The sequence below is a fragment of the Eublepharis macularius genome, chromosome 12, assembly GCF_028583425.1.
Source record: "Eublepharis macularius isolate TG4126 chromosome 12, MPM_Emac_v1.0, whole genome shotgun sequence".
Taxonomy (NCBI): Eukaryota; Metazoa; Chordata; class Lepidosauria; order Squamata; family Eublepharidae; genus Eublepharis; species Eublepharis macularius.
In genome coordinates this window covers 60628990-60649231 of record NC_072801.1, presented here as the reverse complement: position 1 = coordinate 60649231, position 20242 = coordinate 60628990, and the positions used below count along the sequence as shown (strand labels likewise).

Sequence of the window (20242 nt, the reverse complement as noted above, 5' to 3'; positions counted from 1 at the left end):
AAATACGTTGCAGACGCCCCGCTGCCCAGGCGGCTCCCCCCCCCCCCCAAACTGCAGTAAAGCGGCAGTTAGCAGGACCCTGAGCGTCTCCCTCCCCCTTAGCCGGTACACACTCGTGTCACCCCTTCCATACAACCTCATGAGTTACAAAACGGAAAACAATATTTAATTGCCGAAATACCATCAATAGATCGATCTTGGTGATGGTACTGCCTCGTCCCGCCACCCCTTCTCCACCCCCCCCCCACCCGGGTCTGGGCTGTGGCAGTTGCCTATGGCTTCCATTACGTGCGCAGGTAATGTGTGTAAGGAGCGACGCGCGCTAGTTGCAAGTGGCGTGTCGCCACGTGGGAAACGGCTGTTAGGTCTCGTGCCGCCGCCGCCTCTTCCGTTTACATTAGTTGCGACTCGGAAAGAAATCTCAGCAATTTTGCGACGTCCGAACGGTCAGCCTCGTGAATGGGATCAATCGCGTGTCTCTTCCGCTCCGTCCCAGCCCTTTTCTGTTCCTTCGGCCCCCTATTCTCGCCGCCCTACCTTTCCAGTCTCCTCCTATCTCTCCCTCCACCCCCATTCCCCGCTTTCCATCTGGAACAGATTATTCTCTCTGGGAAAGGAACTTTCAGCAACGTTCAGGAAATTCCAGCCAAGGGTTGGGCTTGCCAGAAAAGGGGGGGGGGTCCCTTCTTCTGCATTAAATTTCCTTTCTACTCCCCCGCCCTCCTCTCCCCGTGCCCATCCACGCTGCCTTCTTTCCATGGTACGCGTTCGTGGCGCCTTCTCTGTTCTCTCCGCGTCGGCCACCCGCCTCCTTCCCGTTCTTTCCCCCATTTGTCCTGGTATCTCTTTAAGACAGAGTCTGGGGTGGGGAGGGGGGAAGCGAGGACAGGTAGGCGTGGCCTACGGCACGCCCCCTCCCTTTGTAACTGTTGGCATGCCAAAAACTGGGAAGCGAAGTTTGCGTAAGGAGAAGTAGCTGGGAGCGGATGGAGTTCCTCTGTTATGAACGGGATGGAGAGGGAGGTAAGGGCGCCGGTACGAGAGACTCGTGGGGCCGGGCTCCTGGGGGAGAGGAGCCGTCGGGCAGAGGAGGAGAGAGGGCGTCTGGGAGGAGATTGGGGTTCGGAGCAAACAAATCTTAAGAATCACCAGGACTCCTGGGTTCTTCGGGAGGGTAGAGTTAGAAACGGGAACCTTTGGGGAAGGAGTGAGGGATGCTGAGAACCTGGCAGCTCAGGGTTTCGGGCTTATCTTGGGAAAGGAGGATGAGTTTCAGTGGGAGGTGAGGATGGGGCTTTGTGGATGTTCTTGGAAAGGGGTTCAGGAAGTCCGAGTTTAGCGGGAAGGCAACAGGAGTGTAGCTTAGTATTCGAATAAGGAGTCTGTGGTCATCTTGGTGGTCAGAAATTTGGAGCCACCCCGGGGACATTCCTAGGTCTCTGTCCCATGCAGCAAGGAGTTGCCTTGGAGGCTAGTTAGAAGTTTCTGACTCTTGATACAGCCGCAATCCAAGAGGGTGAGCAATGCAGAGGAGAGCGTGAAAGTTTGATAGGAAAACCACAAGGCAGACAGCACCTAGTCTGAGAAGAAGAAAGGGATAGGCGGTGGGGCAGAGGGAGGAAAATTGTATGGTTACATACAGAGAGATCTGCCCTAGTGTTTTGGGGCAAGGGTCTGCACACACTTGCAGGGAACATGAGTGAGAGTGTCAGAAAAGGCTCTTCCTGCTTTTATATCGAGTATCTGCCTGTCAGCAAGGAGGTAGGGCAAGAGGCTCATACGTTTGAAATTTCTGTGTGAATAAGCCATGGAGTATATGGATGGCACATAAAAAATTGAGGTGTGTTTGCAAACATAGGAGTGGTGCAGCCGTGCACACATGTGTGCAAATGTGTCAAATTATGGCAGCTGACAGTCTTATGTTTTTGGAGCATTGTGCGATCAGTGTGCAAACTTTTCTAGTTTTGCTGTAACTTTTTATGTGCGCATGGAAATGTTTTGGGTGCATGTCTGATGTTTTTGGTGCTTGGCAAAGCCCATCAGCTTCCCCAGGCGAAACCTGCCCTGTTGGGGCACAGGCCCGCGCTGTCCCAGCCGCTCCTGTGAGGATCACATGGCGCAAGGCATGTTCCAAGCGTGTTCCACATCTCCAGGGCACCAAGAGGGGGCAGGGCACAAAGTTACATAAATCTGGGTTCCGTCATTGGTGTAGGCCTGTGATTGAATTGCATCATGTGATTTTTTTTTTCCATTCCTGTTGGCCGAGTTGATTGATTTTTCTTTCTGCTTGCTGGTGTGGCTGCTAACTTTGTTTGTTAAAAGGCAAACTGGTGTCTAGTATGTGTACTGTTCTAGTTCCTCAACTGTTTAGAGACTTGATTCCTGGCTTACTCTGTAGGTGAGCTAGACCTGCCTGCTTTCCAGAGGAAAATAGAGGTCCTATTTCTCACTCACCTTCTGCTCTTTGTATAAGAACGTATCAAGAAATCATTGGATCAGACCATTGTGACTTCTTGTTCAGCATCTCGTTTCCAAAAGATGCTAGACAGATCCCTCTGTGTGTGAAAGCCGCAACCATTCCTAGTTATTTGCCCCCAGTATTTGGTATTCTGAGGTATATTGTCTCTGAGCACGGAGATTCCATTTATCCAGCATGGCAAAAAAAAAAGCTGTTGATTTGGATTATATTTGAATGCTTAGTAGGCGCTGTGTTTTAGCCACATGGCATGTAATTTAAACATCTTAAGCCGCGTCCTTCAGTTTGCAGGATCTGAGCAAGTCTGTTAATGATAGGACGTGTTGGAGGTCTTTCATTCATAGGGTCGAAGGCAACTTGACGGCACGTAACACATTTTGTGAGCAGTTTAATACTTGAGGAAAGTGTAGGAGAGTGTCACTGTTATTCTAATTTTCTCCTCTTCACGGATAGGGGAAGTGGAGACTGAGAAAATAACTTTCTTTAAGGCACTTTGCAAGTCTTTGAGCAGAGAGCCAAAATCATAGTACTGTCTATGAACTGCTGCTTTATAACGCTGCATAAGCAAATGAGACACTTCCTTGCTCAAAGGGGCTTAGAGTCCTCACCTGAACGTGCTCCCTGCTGTGGCCAGACCCGCTCAAGAATGCTGCATTTCCCTTCCCGGCATCCAGGCTTTTCCTGCTCCAACCTCATTTCTGCAAGGCCTTGTCACATGTTAGCATGCGGACAAAACATTGGGCTGGTTATTACTATTTATTCAGCTACTTGTACCCTACTCTTCTCCCAATAGGTACCCCAAAATAGCTTACAACCTTCTCCCCTCTTCCATTTGACCAGCACAACGACTCTGTGGGGTAAGACTTTGAGAGTGACTGGCTCAAAGTTATCCTGCAATCTTCCCATGGTAGAATGGGGATTTGAACCTGGGTCTTCCAGATCCTAGTCCTGACTAGATGCTCCTTTGGGTCTGATCCAAAAAGGCTCTTTTTAAGTGTTCTGTGAGGCTGGCTGGCCCTTTAATTTCACTAGGAAAGTATCTAGTGGGCTGCTTCCCTGGAGGGTTACTGGTGACCAGGAGCAGGCCAAGCAAAGCCGCCCCTTCGGTGTTGGCTGACTCTTTGCCATTGTTGTCTGGGCCACGTGGGCCCTCCAGCCCTGCAGGAGCACATGGCTCAGCTTGTTCTGGCGCTGTTTTAACATCCCAATCCATGTTCTGTTGACCTTGGGCTTTATACCCTTTCTGCCTAACCTACCTCACAGGGTTGTTGTGAGGACAAACTAAAGGAGAGGAGAATGATCTAGGCTGTTTTGGGTCCCCTCTGGGAAGAAAGGCAAGGTACAAAAGAAGTAAGAAAATAATAATCCTAAAAGTAAAATAAACCCACTAGATTTTGTTGACTGCATACATGAAAGTATGCCCCGTGGCGCAGAGTGGTAAGCTGCAGTACTGCAGCCCAAGCTCTGCTCATGACCTGAGTTCAATCCCGGCAGAAGCTGGGTTCACATAGCCAGCTCAAGGTTGACTCAGCCTTCCATCCTTCCGAGGTCAGTAAAACGAGTACCCAGGTTTCTGGGGGTAAAGTGTAGATGACTGGGGAAGGCAATGGCAAACCACCCCATGAAAAGTCTTCCAAGAAAACGTTGTGATGCGACATCCCCCATGGGTCAGTAATGACTCTGTACTTGCACAGTGGACTACCTTTACCTTTACCTTATACATGAAAGTTAGTTCCCTGTATGAAAATGCACAATCCCCATGCATGGATTTGTACATATGTGTGAAGTATCTTTCTTGCTTCCTTCTAGTTTCTTTAGTACAACTCTTATCTCCCATCTCTGCACTGAAATGAAGCCTAAAAATGCATTGTTGGAATGCTTGCACATTCTTTCCCTGTTCATCCCATCCTCCTTCCCTTTCTTTGTCCAATTTTAGACTGTAAACTCCTTGGGGCAGGGACCCGTTCTTTTGCTCTTTGTAAAGCACCATGCACACTGATGATGCATAGTGATTGAATATCTAGGCAGAATCTATGTTTGACCATAGCATATGCATGCTGTGGGATCCTCGCATGTGATGACCTGTAAATGGAATTTCTGTACTTTTCTATACTGAAGTCACTTCTATGTAAAACGCTGATGATGCGCATAAAAGCACTTAGGGTTTCACGAAGGATGATCCAGTTCCTCTCCCAAAGCACTCCCTCCTCTTAATATTTTTTCCCATTTTCCCATTTCTAACACACGAACTGAGGTGTCCTGACTCCTCTTTTCTATTCAAGCTCACTCCATGCAGAGAGGGCATCTCTTGATAGCAGTGGCTGCTTTATAGTGCTGAGTTCCATTTTATGCCACGCCAGATGAAAGCCAGTCAATGAGTCACATTGCGGTGTATCATATTGCTGACTCACCAGTGTGTGGGGGATAGAAAGTAAACATTTTAGATAACAGCAAATTGAACATCTAAGACCCTGATAGCAGAAACATCCATGGGCGGAAAATGCCATTGGTTTTATGAAGTCAGATTGGAATGGGGGTTATGAGTCAGGATTTCCTGGGTCCTATATTGCATACTCAGGATTTCTGAACCTTTGGGGTGGTGGTGGTTTTTTTTGTTTTTTTTTAAAAGGATATTTATACCAAATTGCAGTAACTTGTAGAAAAAATACTTCAATAATTTTACTGTTTCCTTTCACCCAATATTAGTTTTAATTATTGTATTCCTGTTACTGATTAATTGCAAGCTCTATTCTCCAATCAACGTTTTCTTCAAAAATTTCTTAGTATTTTGCCATGCTAATACTACAGCTGTTAGATCATTTCAAACCATTTCTTATTGGCCTCATTGGAACAGTTTCTCCCCATGCCTAACAGATTAGATAGCCAACAGATCCTGTGGTGTATTCTCACACGTACTCTGTTTTAGCACTGGTTTTCTTACAAATATCTACATTTTAGTACAGTTGAACCACACAAGCATGTGACTGTCCTCTCTGATTCACCTTTAATTTTGGGAATTCACGTACACAAGATGTGGCAATCCTCCCTCTCGTTAACTTTTAACAAGAAAGATTAAACACATTCTTGGAGAAGTCTGTCAGACTGTGAGCTATGACAGCTAGAATGGGAACCTCTACGTTCAGAGGCAGTGTGTCTCTAAGGGCCAAGCTACAAGTGAGGAATGCCACTTGAACGGCAAGTGGATCGAGCGGAGCGCAAGTGGACAGAGAGAAATACACTTGCCGTTCAAGTGTCATTCGTCACTTGTAGCTTGGCCCTGAGAGCCAGCTCCTTAGGACAGAGATGAAGAGATAGTTGTCATCTGGGTGTTATGTTGTGGGGATAATAATAACATACTTTGTAAACCGCTCTGAGGGGGTGTTAAGTCATCCTGAAGGGTGATATATAAATCGAATGTTGTTATCTTAGAATCCTGCTTGAAGCTTCTGGAAGGTTTCTCTTGCTGCTGTAGGAAATAGCACGTTAGACTAGGTAGCTTTTGGTAGCACAATACTTATGGGCCCATGTTCACTGCCCCAGTTGTCAATGTGACACATTTTTAACCAGTCGTCAGTTTGCCACCTGTTTAGCATTTTAAAATGTGTCATCTTAAGCATTACAGATAAGCACAGTTGCACACCTATCTCCTCAGATATTCTATCTCGTCTGTTCACCTATTCCAGTAGGTGTTGAGGGAGACCGTGGTTTAAGTTACAAAATGGCACAGAGCTGATGTGGTATTGTGCTAAGAGACCAAGCTGTGATTCACATGGTTCTGTGTTCAAATTTCAACTATGCCATGAACTTGGTGAGAGGTGTGCTCTCTCTTCTTCAGCCCTCCCATATCTGCAATAATTAAAGGGTGGTTGTAAGATAACAAGATAATATATGTGACCTGTATATGAATGTGAGTTAAGCATGGTCTCTTTGTTTTTTTGAGTTAGTGGAGGGTGGGGGTAATGTGAGGAGAAAATGCAGGATGCGGGAGGCAGAGCTGAAGCCAAATGGGCTGCTTCAAGGAAGAGGGTGTGGGGCAACATTCAAGGGCAGAAAATTGCCAGTAGATCAGCAACATTTTTACTAGGGGCAGTGGCATCACTTGAGCTTTCCTGTCAGGCATCTCCAAGCCTTGGGCCTGCACCGAACAGGAAACTGGAATGGGGGAGTGTCTGAAAGGTAGCTTGTGGGATCTTGAGGAAGCCAATTGAGAATGACTTCACCTATGTTCTTCTCTTGAGGGCATTCAGAGATGGGTTGTGTTTTGAGTTGATGCTAAGCTGTGTGGTGACTTTGGCTTTCACTGTTCATCTACAATGGCTTGTTCACTCATGCCTAATGCTGATTTATGCTATGACCATTGTAATGCACATGTACCAGGCCTGATATCTGTTGGCGCCACTTTTCCAACTAAGCCACCCGAAGTAACTGCTTGAGAGTGTACAGTCATGAGGACATGCCAGGGCTCAGCTTGCACTCGGCCTAAGGTTCTCCAGCATTTTTGAGGAATTACAGCGGATCTCCAGACTACAGATAACAGTTCTTCTTCTAGAGAAAATGACAGCTTTGGAGGTTGAACCCCACTGCATCACATCCCCCTTGAGCTCTTTCCCCTCCCTAGGCACAGCCCCTAAATCTCCAGGAATTTCCCAAGGAAGAGTTAGCAACTCTATCTGGGGCTTCAGCAATACACCAGAGGTGACAGGAGTGATGTCAGGGTCCGTGCCATTGCTGGGCTGTGTGAGGGGAGTATCTTTGGGGAACAAAATCTCTTGAAATAGCCCTGAGAGCTTTGAAGCCTATAAAGCCTGCTGGTTAAAAGATCGTCTTCACAAATGCTGCTCCCCTCAGAGGTGAAGAAGGAACCAGAGACAGGCCTTTTTGGTGGTGGTGCTGTGCCTTTGGAGTGCCTTTCCTCTTTGAGGCTTGCCTGGTGCCCACATTACTATTCTTTAGGCATCAGGGCAAAACATTTCTTTTTTACCCAGGCTTTTAATGAATGGCCTGAGGACTGTTTGATCAACCTCATTTCAGGGCAGGCTGCGCTGTTGTGTTATGTTACTATTATGCCCTGGCATGTTTTATCATCTTGTGTTTTAGTTATGAGCTACCTCACAGGTTTTGAAGAGGCAGCATACAGTTTTTCTAAATAAAGAATGCAGTGTATGGATATTGCTGTAATTAGGACTGCCTCGCTTTTCTCTACTTTGCTGTTGTTGTTTTTTTACTGAGCTTTGAACCTGATACTCATAAATGGAGATAAAAAGGTCTTGACTCTGAGATTTATGAGTCTGGAGGACGACCTCCATCACCCTGTCTCCCACTCCATCTCGTAGATCTAGTCTCCCTGTCTCCACTAATCTTGCCTTAGATCTTTTCTCCTTCAGCCCATTTATTCCCAAACTCCACTCCTCCTTTCAGTCAGTCCTCCTGCTCACCCTCTTCATTTTCTGTTCTTCCCCATCAATCTATCAACACTTTCAGGCCCTGCCTTGTCTCTCCACCCTGTGCCTGTCGGTCTCCCTTTAATTTGAGTTGTTTGGAAGAAGGGCCCTGCAAGTTCAGACCCAAATTTCCATTTGACCCAACACAATTTTCCTGTGGTGGCCAAACAGTGGTCTTCGGGAAGCCCACAAGCAGACCATGAAAGCAGCCCACTATTCCCCCCAAGGAGCTAATGTTCAGAGGATGCTGCCAATAGAAAGCCAGTAGTAACATTTGCTACATTTTGTCACAGAGCAATTTACATCTTATGAAGAAGTACTTCCTTTTGGCTTTCCTGAACCCCACTGCCAGTCAATTTTATTGAGTGATCCCAGGTTCTAGTGTTACAGGTAGGGTTGCCAGCCTCCAGGTGGTGGCTGGAGATCTCCCGGAATTGCAATCGGTCTCCAGGCCACAGAGATCAGTTCACCTGGAAAAAATGGCTACTTTGGGGGGTGGACTCTATGGAATTATGCCATGCCAAGGTCCTTTCCCACCCCAAACCCCACTTTCTCTAGGTTTCTCCAGGTTTCACCCCCCAGATCTCCAGGAATTTCCCAACTTGGAGCTGGCAACCCTAGTTACAGGACAGAAAATTTTATTAAAATGTAAAATAGTCTTAGAACTTCCTACCATGTAATCCCCCACAATTTTAATTTGGCTTTTTCAAAATAAGCATTAGATTTTTAAAGAGAGAGGAATACTAAGGCTTTTCTTTGTCTGAAAGTGACACACCCTGATCTGAACAAACAGTGATGAAGTAAATGTATTCTGTATGTGGTCAGAGGTGCACTTAATCTGTATAATTCACTGCAGAGGTAAATTCTAGAAAAGGTTTCTAGCTCACTTGGAGTCAGAGCTTAGACTGGAACTTGTTTTCTTGAGAGACAGTGTTTCATAGTGGTTAGTGAGACAGACTAGAATCAAGGAGGCCCAGGTTTGACTCCTCGCTGTGCTGTGGAAGGTCACTGGGTGACTGGACCAGTCACTCTCATCCTAACCTACTTCACAGAGTGGTTGTTGTGAAGTAAAAATGGATGAGGGAAGAAGAACGTTGTGAGCTGCTTTGGGAACCCGTTGCGGAGAAAAATGGGATATCTTGCTGGATAAATAAATCTCAGTGCTCATGAATCCCAAAATAGAGGAAAGAGTCTCTCTGAGGATATGCTGGGTACCTTTCCTGCAGCCTGCCCTTTGATTATCTGGCATTTGAGGGCAGGCCACTTCCTATAGAAATGAATTGCTCTGTCTTATCAGTGTGATCCATTTGTTCCTCCCAATCTTCAAAGCGCCCTTCTGTTGTCTCTGCTGCCCTTTCCTCCGTCCATATTTGCATAGCTTGGGCAGGTGTTGAACCCCGAGAGGCAGGTTGTGCAGCAAGAGAACTCCAAGTTAAAGGATGCAAAACTGGGGAATTTATGCAGCAGATGTACTTATTTTGCATCGGTTTGCATGATGGGCAAGTTGTGTTCCAGTGGCCACTTTTTAGTTTTTGCAAAAGTTGCAAAAAACCACAAATAAGGGTGTGAAGAGGGGAACCCAACTGGGGGCTGTGAGATGAGGGAGCCTTTCCTATCCAGATCTCTCTCTGTCCTTCGGCTCTTTCTTTCCTCATTCAGTATTTTGAATTTGCCCTTCTAGACATGAAGCTGTTGCCCATTTAATACCCCCCTCTCACACACCCTACATACACGCCCCCCCTTCTGTCTCCCTTCTGCCTTGTTGCCTCCAATCTGATTTCCCAAATTCCGGGACCCAAAGCGTGCTCCAGTTCTGTTCCAAAACCATCGTTTTTCTTTTAAAGTTTGCATCGCTACTCTTTCACTGTTCAGCCCCCTTTCCCTCTCTTCCCCAATGCTTAGCCTGGTTTCCAAACAGTCCGGAAGTCCAGGAATGCAGGGAACTTCAGAAGACGATGCAAAAAAATACATTTTTTTTTAAGATTCCTTTTCCCTGTTTTTTTCTTGAGATAATATTTGCTTTGGCTTCTGGATTCCAATCCCTATGTTGCATTTAGGGCTTGTGTCTCTATTTCAACTGCATGGTTTGTTTGGTCTTGCCGGAGCTTCTGACATCTTCAATTTCATCTTTTAATGCAGGTATAAATAAATAAAGATCTTGGGACGCCACCCAAGGAGGGAGGAGTGAAGGCTTGTGACGAGGAGGCTGTAGGAAGAGAGGGAGTGCAAAAATCGGACAAATGAAAGGAGGGAAGAAGAGGAAACTTTCTGGGGATTTCTGAGAACTGCCAGTGGACTTCCCGGACGTAGCTGGACAGAGCAGCGACAGGATCCAACCGTATCACTGGGAGGATATAGACGGGTGTTTTTTTGTGGCTCTGCTTCTCTTGGCACGACCTCTTGGCAGAGGCAGCGGATCAGGGCGACTACAAAAGCAGGAAGCGAAACAGGACGGTCCTGTGAGTCACCCAGAGCTGTGCTGAAAAGGAGGCTTTTCGGAAAGGTAAGTTTGGCTGGCTTGGCAACACCTTTGCTGTGGCTGGGATGGCTTCTGACAGGGCGCTGGGAAAGAGAGTCATGCTTTGCCTCGACCCACAGATGCTGGCTGTGTGTGTGTGGGGGGGGGGAGGTTTATGTGCCTTGAATGTGGGTTCCAGGAGTATGGTTCACTGGGGGAGTCTCAGAAAGCCGGTAGCGTGGGATTTACATCTGGGATCGCTGCTGGAGGGCGGCAGCAGGAGTCTCAAGTGAAAAAGGAGTAGCAGCCCTGAGTTCTCTGGGATTGAGGAAGGGGCTGTCTCTCGTGTTAGGCAGTGTGAGGTGGGGAATCAGAAGGCAGATTCCTCTTCAGTGGCTCTGCTGGAAGGGAAGGGAAAGTAGTTTTTTGCGATGTTTTGGAACGGAGTGGTTCGTGCTCAGTGTCTTAGTAAAATCTTCTAGCAAAACATGTGTCTGTCTCTCTGTCTTATCGGAGGAAAGAGTGGTAATAAATCAAGCAGTGGCTAGTCCAGAAGTAAGGCTGGGGGAGGGCTACGACTAAGCAAACAGCTCCTCCGGTCAGAGACCATTGTCAGGACTTCCTGGCACACGTTTTTCCTTGGAGTTCCAAAACTCCTGCTTACAGGTAAGCCCTCTCATCCCAGGGGTGGTCTGTCTCCCAACTCCCTGTTCTCCCCTTCCTCTTCCCAATAAATCGGGGGGGGGGGGGTCCTGATTCGTATCCCACCAGATCCCATGTCCTTACCAGTAATCCCTGCTCTACCCTTCCCACAAAGATCTTAACCCCCCTTCCAATAAGAGCACTGGGAGGACTCTAGATCCCAGTGCCTTGAGGCCATACATCTGGTCTCTTTGCGCATACCCTGTCAGTGCTTCTGGCCCATCCAAAGCTGAGCAAGAGAACTGTCGCGTTATTCTGTCACCCCCCAGCTCTGCCACCAACCGTTTCCTTAACCCTGGCTGTATCTGAGAATTTCAAAGGACTTCATTTTTTTTTCCCAGAAGGAAATTCCGTCATTGTCCTCCGCAGGCCAGTAACCATATCTGTCATCCGCACAACAGGGAAATGCAGAGGGGAAAGGGAATAGATATTTTCTCCCAGGAGGCTGTGGAGTAAGCCTGCCTGGCCCCCTGCCAGGACTCCAACAGTTCAGGTGCTCAGCTGTTGCCCCATCTCATTAAGTTACCATGCATGCGCACGTGCAATTAATGTGTGCTTGCTGATCACACACTTCATGTCATCCGTGAACTTACCTTGTGGGGATCTTGCTGCATTCCCTCCCCACACATGACAAAACCACCCTTGCAAATATGTTCACAGACAGTGAGGATGTGCCTTCTCCCATCTGTGCCTCCTCACGTTGGTGCAAAAACCCCCTCTTGATGGCTTCGTGATCAATCAAAGGGGCGTCCTTTACATCCCCTCCTCCAAACTGTGGGATCAGCTTCCCCCAAAGCAACACTGATTCCGGGAACTTGGCCTTTTAAAATGGGCTGTCAAGATACCTTCTTAGGTGGACTTCCTGCGATTAATGTGTCGTCTGATTTTTTAAAAAATCAGGTTTGATTGGTTGCAGCGTAGTTTTCCGCTTGCTGGTTTTTTGAGCAATTTGTTTTCTTTGGTCTAAGCTGCTGTCTTCTTCTTTGAGTGTCCCAGACAGAAACAGGATACTGGACTAGATGGACCACTGATGCGATCCAAGAGAGCTGCTCTGATCGCGGGTTATACATTTGCTAAATAAAAATAAGCATGACAGCCCACAGTGGGTTTTGTTCTTTTTCTTTTCAAGCCCATCTGCTCACACATACCTGTGCTGTAACCTAAAAAGAAAAAAAAAGGCTACCAACATTCGTAAAGCTAAACTGCTTGATTGCTTGGAGACAATTCTGAACTCGCCATGGGTGCTCAACCAAGTGGCTTTTTGCATGACTTGCAAATGCCATCTGAAGCAGAGATACACCCTTTGAAGCTTATTGACTTAAATAAGCCTTAGGAGGGTGTAACTTTCCTTAGGATGGCACTGTTAGTTCCAGGTGCAGCTTCTTCTGTGTAGGAGAAATGCCATGCGTCATCTCCCCCCCCCCTTGTGTTTCTATTGCTGTTCTGGTTAGTGTGTGGAATTTGGCTGCCTGTCAGACACTTAATAAATATCCCCTGTGCTACAATTACTAATTACAGTGTTTTCCCACTTTTCCTCCAAAGGGCTGGCCCAGGGTTATCCAGTAAGCAGTGTTTTTTTAAAAAAATATATTTGGAGACTGTGTTCCTCCATTATAAAACATGCCTGCACCATTACCAGTAGGCAGGGGGAAGTAGCAAGGCTGCATCTTTCTGCCTTTCCACCACTTTCACCCTCCCCAAATGCTCTATTGATCTGACTCTTAGTTGTGTTTACTCGAATTACTTATGTGCTCTGTACTGGCACGCTAGCGCATGCACCCAGTTAAGTTTACATTAGTTGTGCAGGAGTTCCCCCTCTTGGTATTTCTCCCTTCCGCCTCCAGTAGGGCAGCTGTTTGGTTTTTGAATCTGGTGTGGCACTTTCGAGCCGAAGTCTTTGCCCCCGAAGAAGTTCCCATCCTAAATGATGGTCGTGGCGGAAGTCAGAGGGAGAGGAGGAACGTGCGCATAGCTTGGGGGGAAAGGCTAAGCTAGCAAGAGTGTTTCAAAAGTGACCCAAAAGTGGGGGGCTCTCTTTGCCTGCCTGTACAGAAAGGCCCTGATCTTTCCTATCTCCAAACCCCGAAAAAAGTTTTTAGCATTTGAAGAGTTAATTAACAGCGGGGGATCCTGGCAGTCAAAGCTTCCTGCATTCTACGGTGAGGGAGTGTTGTTCGGAGGAGAGGATTCTGGGAGACAGGACTCCTGGGTCCTTTCCCACCTCCTGCTAAGCCAGGTTTCTTTTCCCTGCCACCCACTGCTGACTCTGCTTTCTACCCATTTTTCCATTCCCGTCAGCAGTTTTTGATCACTGTAGCAGGGAGAAACTTGGTTGGGTTCTGTCTTGCTTTGCCTGCCTCCCCCCCAAACTTGCCTAGACCAAGATTTCTACCCCTTACGTAGCACCATCATTCCTATGAAACATAACTCAAACTACTAGATCATCATACCTCAAGGGGAGTTCTGTGGTGTGGGGCATAAAGGGAGGGAGGACAGGACACCCCTACAGTTTGGGGTCTGGAGTTGCCAACCTCCAAGTGGGGCCTGGCGATCTCCCAGAATTACCACTGATCTCCCGATGACAGAGATCAGTTCCCTTGGAGAAAACAGCTGCTTTGGAGGGTGGGCTCTGTGGCATGGCATCTCTACGGCATCACATCTCTGCCAAACTCCCTCCCCTCTCCAATTTCTAGGAATTTTCCAACCCAGACTTGGCAACCCTAGTGGGGTCCCCACAGCCACCTTTGTGACCTCTGTACTTGGGGTAATAGTAAAGGAGCATGGAAATCCAGGGCCTCAGAAATCTCCAGCTAACTTTACTTCTCTTTCAAAGGCAGCGGAAGGCTTCCAGTCCCGCCCTCCCCCTTCAAATCTCCTAGGTCCCACTCCTTCTCCTTTGTGTCTTGGGAACCCTGGCTTTCCATTCTTTTCTCTGAAGCCTGCTCCTTTCCTGAAGAACCCATGTGTCCTGCAGCCCAGACCCCACAGCAACTGAGGTGTTCCTCAGCCCTAGGAACTGGTTAAACAAGTTGTCGTGCTCTGGGCACTGTGAGTGGCTGCAGGACATCCCAGGCCAGGAAAGGTTCTTCTGGCATTCTTCCTTTTACTTCTGCCAAGGTTGATGTGTGGCAGGATCTCAGCCAATACTCTAAACAGCTGAAGCTCGTCTCCCCCATCCCCAAACTGCCTGTCTAGAGTTGCCATCCTCCGGGTGGCAGCTGGAGATCTTCTGGAATTACAGCTGATCTCCAGCTGACAGAGATCAGCCCCCCTGGAGACATTCATTGTTTCGGAGGGTGGACTCTATAGTATTATACCCAGTTGAGGCCCCTCCCTCCCCAAATCCCACCCTCTCCAGGCTCTACACCCAAAATCTCCAGGAATTTCCCAACCTGGAGCTGGCAACCCTGCGCCCACCATGCACTGTGATGTGGGTGTTTTGAGTTCAAGTCTCTGCTTACCCATGAAGCTCTCTGGGGTAGCTTTGGAGCAACAGTCTCTACCCAACCTACCTCACAGGATTGTTGTGACAATAAGATGGGCTGGCTTCTCCTTCAGCATCCCAAACTTCTGGAAGGAAGGGTGGGATCCCCATTTTTAACAGGAGAATTGTTTAAAACGATAAGCTCAAGGGTAGGGCATGTTTTGTTTTTTTCATTTTCCTACACCCAGCAATTTTAGGCCTTTGATACGTAATAAACATGCCAGCTGGTCATTCATAAAAGCCGGCTTCCAAATCAGTTGCTTAATTTAAGGCAGTGGCATTCATTTACAATCCTGATGTTTGCCCTTGACACTGTCCTGCAAGGCGGGGTCACTGCTAAGGTAGTTCTCGTTTTGCAGATGAGAAGGTGAGGCTGGTGGGAGAGTGACTTAAAATAATGTATGGATGGGTGTCAGATAATGACTTGCTGAGTGATGAATAGGGAGCTGTGTTGAGATGGCAGATTCCAGCTGCCTGACCAGCAGGCCTTACTGGCTTTAATGGGAAGACTCCTCCTTACCCTCCTGCTCACTTCTCTCTTCCTTTCTCCCCTAGATGCCCATCCTCAAGCAGTCCCCCGTCTCACACTCCAAGAAGCGCCCCCGTCTGGATCGGGCCATGATCAGTGCCCCTTTGGGGGATTTCCGACACACGATGCACATTGGTCGGGGAGGTGATGCTTTCGGGGACACTTCTTTCCTCAGCAACCACGGGGGCTCCAAGGCCAATGGGCTGGCCCCAGATGACTCCGGGTCTCCAGAGCGCCTCTCTGCTTCCGGATCAGATTCTGGCCATTTTGAACTGCTGTCTCCCCCTGGAAGGGGGAATGGAGTAGTTCAGAGCCCCGTAACGTCGACCCCTGATGGGAGCTATGCGGTTAGGCAGTACCCAGAAAGAGCGGAGCCGCAGACACAAGCGGCCCCTAATGGAGCAGGATGGGACCTGCAGCAGAAGATCTCCTTGGAGAGCCCCACTTTGGAATATGGCGAGTCCCTTCTCTCTTTCCAGCTGGATCTCGGGCCTTCTATCTTGGATGAGGTGCTGGGAGTGATGGATAAAGACTGGGACAGTTTCAAGGACCAAGATCAGATACCACTGAGGAACGAAAGCACAAGCCCAGTAGGGCACCTCCACCATGTGGTTGATGATGAGGAAGATGCAGAAGATGAGGAAGATGATGAGGACATGGGACAGGGATACAGCTTTGAGGACGAGCAGGATGAAGAGATTGGGCTATAGGAGGGAGGGGCAATGCCGGTCTGTCTCCTTGGTTTTCCCCTCCCACAACACTCCTCTCTGCAGAGTTTCCCAGTAGTGGGCAGCTGGCAGCCCATGGGCCAAGCCTGTCTTGCAGATGACCGCTGGTTGGCCTGCCACTTATCTTTGGCCCTCAAAGAAGCCTTTTAGCTTTAAATTACGCCTAGCTGACTTCAAAAGGAAGATGGACAGAGGCATGCAGGTTGCACTCCCCACCATGTCTCCTGCACCCACTCATTTGAGGAAAGGCATTGGGCTGGTATCTGGTGCCCAGGTTTAGTGATGGCAAATGAATGAAAGGGGAAGAGAAAGGAACTTGGCCACCTCAGCCTGGAGACTGGCCTTCTGGCCAACCAAGAGATACATTACCAAACACTTGCTCTGAAAAACAGGGTTGCAGTGTATGCTCAATAGCAGTTGTCCTTTCCCCCCATTTCTCGTACTCCCTTCTGATATGGTGTAAACACTTCTGTGTATGCGGAATTGGCACCCACTGAGAAATGCATCTTGGTTTCTCACCACCTCGTTTCTGTAGAATTGATGAAGTGGCACAAAAGTTGACATGTTGAGGAAACTCTCTGTCTCTCTTTCTTCTCATTTTGCCTTCCATTTCTCAAACTTCCATCTTTTCTGAAGGGTCCACCAGGGCAGAGATTCTGTCTTACTCAGCTGTTGTTCTTTCTAGTCTAATCTGGGAACAGTTTTGGTAGAGAGATGGGAGGAGTGGGCACAGCGGCAGATTGGGCTGTTGAAACAGCCCAGCAGTGAGAATAGCACCCCTGGTTGTTTCTGCTGCTGGCTGGGTCCAAGCCCCAGTGATGCCCCTATGGCATTACTGGGACTCAGCTTGACTTGTTCCCAATTGACAGCAGTCCCAGTAAGCTGAAGGGCAATCTGGCTTGATGGATGATATAGTAACTTATATACTGGGAAATTAAGGGATGGTCAGATAGGAGATACTCTTTTGTTTATTTCTTTGTCAGTCTTAATGTAGCAATCCTTCTGTTTTCCTGCCTAATATCTCCTTAATTGAACTCTTTCAGAATCTGGGTGGCCATTCAACTGCCTTCTTACCTGCGTCTCCTTCTTTTCATCCACCCGTGTATCCTGGTGTCCTTCTGTCTATCCCAGGTATCCATTCACAGGTTGAAGAGAAGACAGAGGATGTATCTGTTTAGTCCACAATTCTGTTGCCAAAACTGCAAGACATCTTTGCCGTGGGATTTCTCTCTCTGACCTAATGTAAAACTGAAGGGGGGAGGAAGATGCTAAGGAATTCAGAGAGGCGGAAGTTGAGGAAAATGGCTTGCTTTGGGGTGAAGATAAAAGGGGTGGCATTTCCTTGTTTATGTTCTAAAGGTGGCAGTCAAGGGAGGATTGGATGGGTGAGTGAATGAATTAAGAATGTTTTGGGCATAATGTGAACTGATTGCTGAGCAGGTTTGTAAGTAAGTGTGCCTGGTACATTTGAGTAAAAAATCTCCTCCAGGCTAGGAAGGAAATCTTTAGTAAATTGGAAGGAATTTCCTTCCCCTCCCCCTCCTCCTTCAATCACCAGCGTTCCACAAATGACTAATTCAAATATTTTGGGACTTGCTACCATTTTATTGTGAGCTAATAACTTTTGCATACTTCTTTGCAAAGGATTAAATTGGGAATGCACAGGTAGAGGAGAAATAACACATTTTTCTGGAAGCTGTGATGCAGCCTAGTTGATTGATTGGTTTGACCACTGGAACAACGGACTACACCTCCATCCATCCAACAGGAACTAGACAGTATTCTACATGAGATGCTTGAAGCCAAATGCGATTTAGCAGACTTACTAGATATGATGATAACCTGGAGCTCGCTGGCTGATCTGGGACAACAGCCCCTTTTGACCGCTGTGATTCCAGATCCCCATTAATCAACTTAACTGTCTGTCCTTTGCCCCTTGTTTATTCTCTGCCTTTTGTTAAAATGACATTCCATGAAACACACAGACGCACTGGGTTTTTTTTAATCATCTCTGGACCCGTCTGCACTGATACCACCAACAGATATTTGTTTCAACTCTGGGTGCCTCCAGTCTGCACGTATTGGGAAGAGCCCAGTGATAAGCCATTGGGAGGTGCACCCACTCAGTTCCCCCACGTCAGCAATGTCTCCCTTCTCGCTCCTCCCTTGGTGTCGCTGCTTGCTTTCTTTCCTGCACTTCCTTATCCATCACATTCCAGCTGTAGGGTGATATCTAACCACTGCATTGCCTAGGGTTTAGTTACCATTTAACACAGTTCATATTGACAAGGTGGTTTAAGATTTGGGAAAAATTGGTTGCTTTCTGGGTCCTTTGTAGTGTGCTTACAAATGGGGATCTAATCTAGGCTAGGGGTTTTCCTTTGTGTACTTACTGCAGACTCCTTAAAATGGAAAAGGGTGTGTGTGTAACGTGTGTGCGCTTGCTTGCAAACATTTAGCCACTGCTAAATAACTAGCTTCTTGTCCATGTGGGCTCTGACCTCTTTCTCCTCTTGCCCATCTTGAATAATAGGGATGAAGCTTAAATGTCTCAGGAAGATGGTCTTGGGCAATGTTATCAGTTGATTTTGTTATCAGTTGATGCATGACAAGTTCTTAATATGGCCTAGGGTGTTCTGCTCTACCCAGATCTCTCTTTCGTCTTGTGAGACATAATGGGGTTGGAAGGGGGCAGAGCTATTATATGTGAGTGGATGAGTGGCAAGAGGCATACGATGCTCTGCAGCAAGCTTCTGGGTTGTCAAGAATGGAACCTGGAATGATGGGAAGAGGTTCTTGAGAAGGGAGCTGGCGTGTAATATGTTGAACGTGAGGGAGGGGGATCCAGAACAGTTGGAGGCCCTTTGCGGTTTAGGAAAGGAAGGGATTTCACTGACTAAGGCAGGCTAAAAGCTATCCCGGGTGGGTTTTCCATTGAAGAAGTAGAGCAGAGCCAATGGGCCTGAGAAATAGACTCCTGTGGATTCTCCAAAGCGTTGGTCTCAGCAGATGCTTCGCAACCTACAAGAGGGCCACATGTTGGCTACAGGTAGGCTGGACTTGTGGTACCCCTGGCATTTTCTTGTTTCTTCCTTGTTGCCATTCAGATTTCTTAAGAAAGGAGGGTAGGGGAGATAAACTGATGTACGATGAACAAAAAGTTGGTTCCCTCATTGCGAATTTGGATTCAAGATGAGTTCCACATCTGAAATAGTTTGCTCTAAAAGGAGCAGAGCTTTTTAAGCAGCGAGCTGGCATTCCTGTGAAAGGACCAGTGTGTGAGCAAACAAGATGGTTGGTGAGGATGAATATATTTTTTAAAAAATACTTGCGTATCTCCTCTTTTATTCTCTACCTTATTATGTAGAGAGTTGGTGCAGCATAGTGGCTAAGAAACTGATGTTCCTGGTTCAGATTTCACTAGGTGGCCATAGGCAAAACAGTCTTAGCTTTGGTGCCCCCCCCTCCGCTTAAGCTGAATGGGGTGAAAAAATCCTACCTTGCAGGGCTGTTGTGTTACAAGAAGACAGTCTGTTTGTGAAGCTCTTTAAACACTCAAAATGCTGCAAATGCTAAAGTATTATGCAACCTCAAAATGTTTCCTTTTCTCTCACTTTGGACTGCCCTTAAAACAGGGAAGGTAGACACAATTTCCTTTTGCAGAGGTTGTGTGTCTCCTTCTCAGATGCTCTTGAAAGCTGTTTGAAGTAAGCATTTAGGACTACCAGCCATTGACTGCAAAATGAATTGGGGCTGGGCTGTGACCACCATTTCCTTGGTGGGGGGCATCTATCTGTATTACCATTTATTGTACCCTCCCCTCTTTATGCCTGAAACCGTCAATTCCTCTGTTCCTTTGTGACCTTCATGGTTCATACAATAAGATGGTTCTATATATGTATCTATTATTTTTTTAATAACTCATTTTATGGATTCCTATGTATAAAATGTCTATCATTTCCCCACATCGTGTTAATTTTCCTTCTAGTAGCATAATATTTGAATGGCAACCAAAGTGTTTCATATTTCTTGTAATTAAAATCAAACTGGTTTCAGATGCTTTCCCTCTTTTCTTTCTTACTATTCCTACATCCACATTTCTTGCTGTGTTTCCACACAAAGTGTTTTGTGCTGGCTGGTCTGAATCAACACTGGAGTTTGCAGGCGGTCCACCTAGACTACGGCAATCAAAGTGGGTGGCCCATTTCCATATACACCCCAAGTAGCCATGGATTCCAGGGCAGAAGCCATGCACTAACAGCAGCCAGGAGTATTGTGGCACCTTGAAGGTTAGCAGATTGTTTATGGTTGTGTCTGATGAAGTGATGGAACGGCAATCACTCCAAGCCCTTTCGCATAATGCTTCCATGTTCATTCCTGCACAATTGCAAGGGTGTGAGTCTAATGTATGCACCCTTACGTGC

At 47.2% G+C, this 20242-nt stretch overlaps 1 protein-coding gene across 2 annotated transcripts; it reads left to right on the top strand.

Moving 5' to 3' along the window:
* Nucleotides 1–425: 425 nt before the first annotated feature.
* On the top strand, nt 426–19873 carry CDC42EP5 (CDC42 effector protein 5). 2 transcript variants are annotated; one of them, XM_054993314.1, is made up of 3 exons: nt 426–446; nt 10057–10420; nt 15117–19873. In XM_054993314.1, exon 3 carries the CDS (start codon nt 15117–15119, stop codon nt 15798–15800), a length of 684 nt encoding a protein of 227 aa, XP_054849289.1. In that variant the 5' UTR covers nt 426–446; nt 10057–10420; the 3' UTR covers nt 15801–19873. The 2 variants fall into 2 exon arrangements, with proteins under 2 accessions (XP_054849289.1, XP_054849290.1); XM_054993315.1 differs by lacking the exon at nt 426–446 and adding an exon at nt 952–1023.
* Nucleotides 19874–20242: the final 369 nt, after the last annotated feature.

Excerpts from the sequence above, each read along its gene's own strand:
- CDC42EP5 (XM_054993314.1), top strand. The coding sequence starts at position 15,117 with ATGCCCATCCTCAAGCAGTCCCCCGTCTCACACTCCAAGAAGCGCCCC.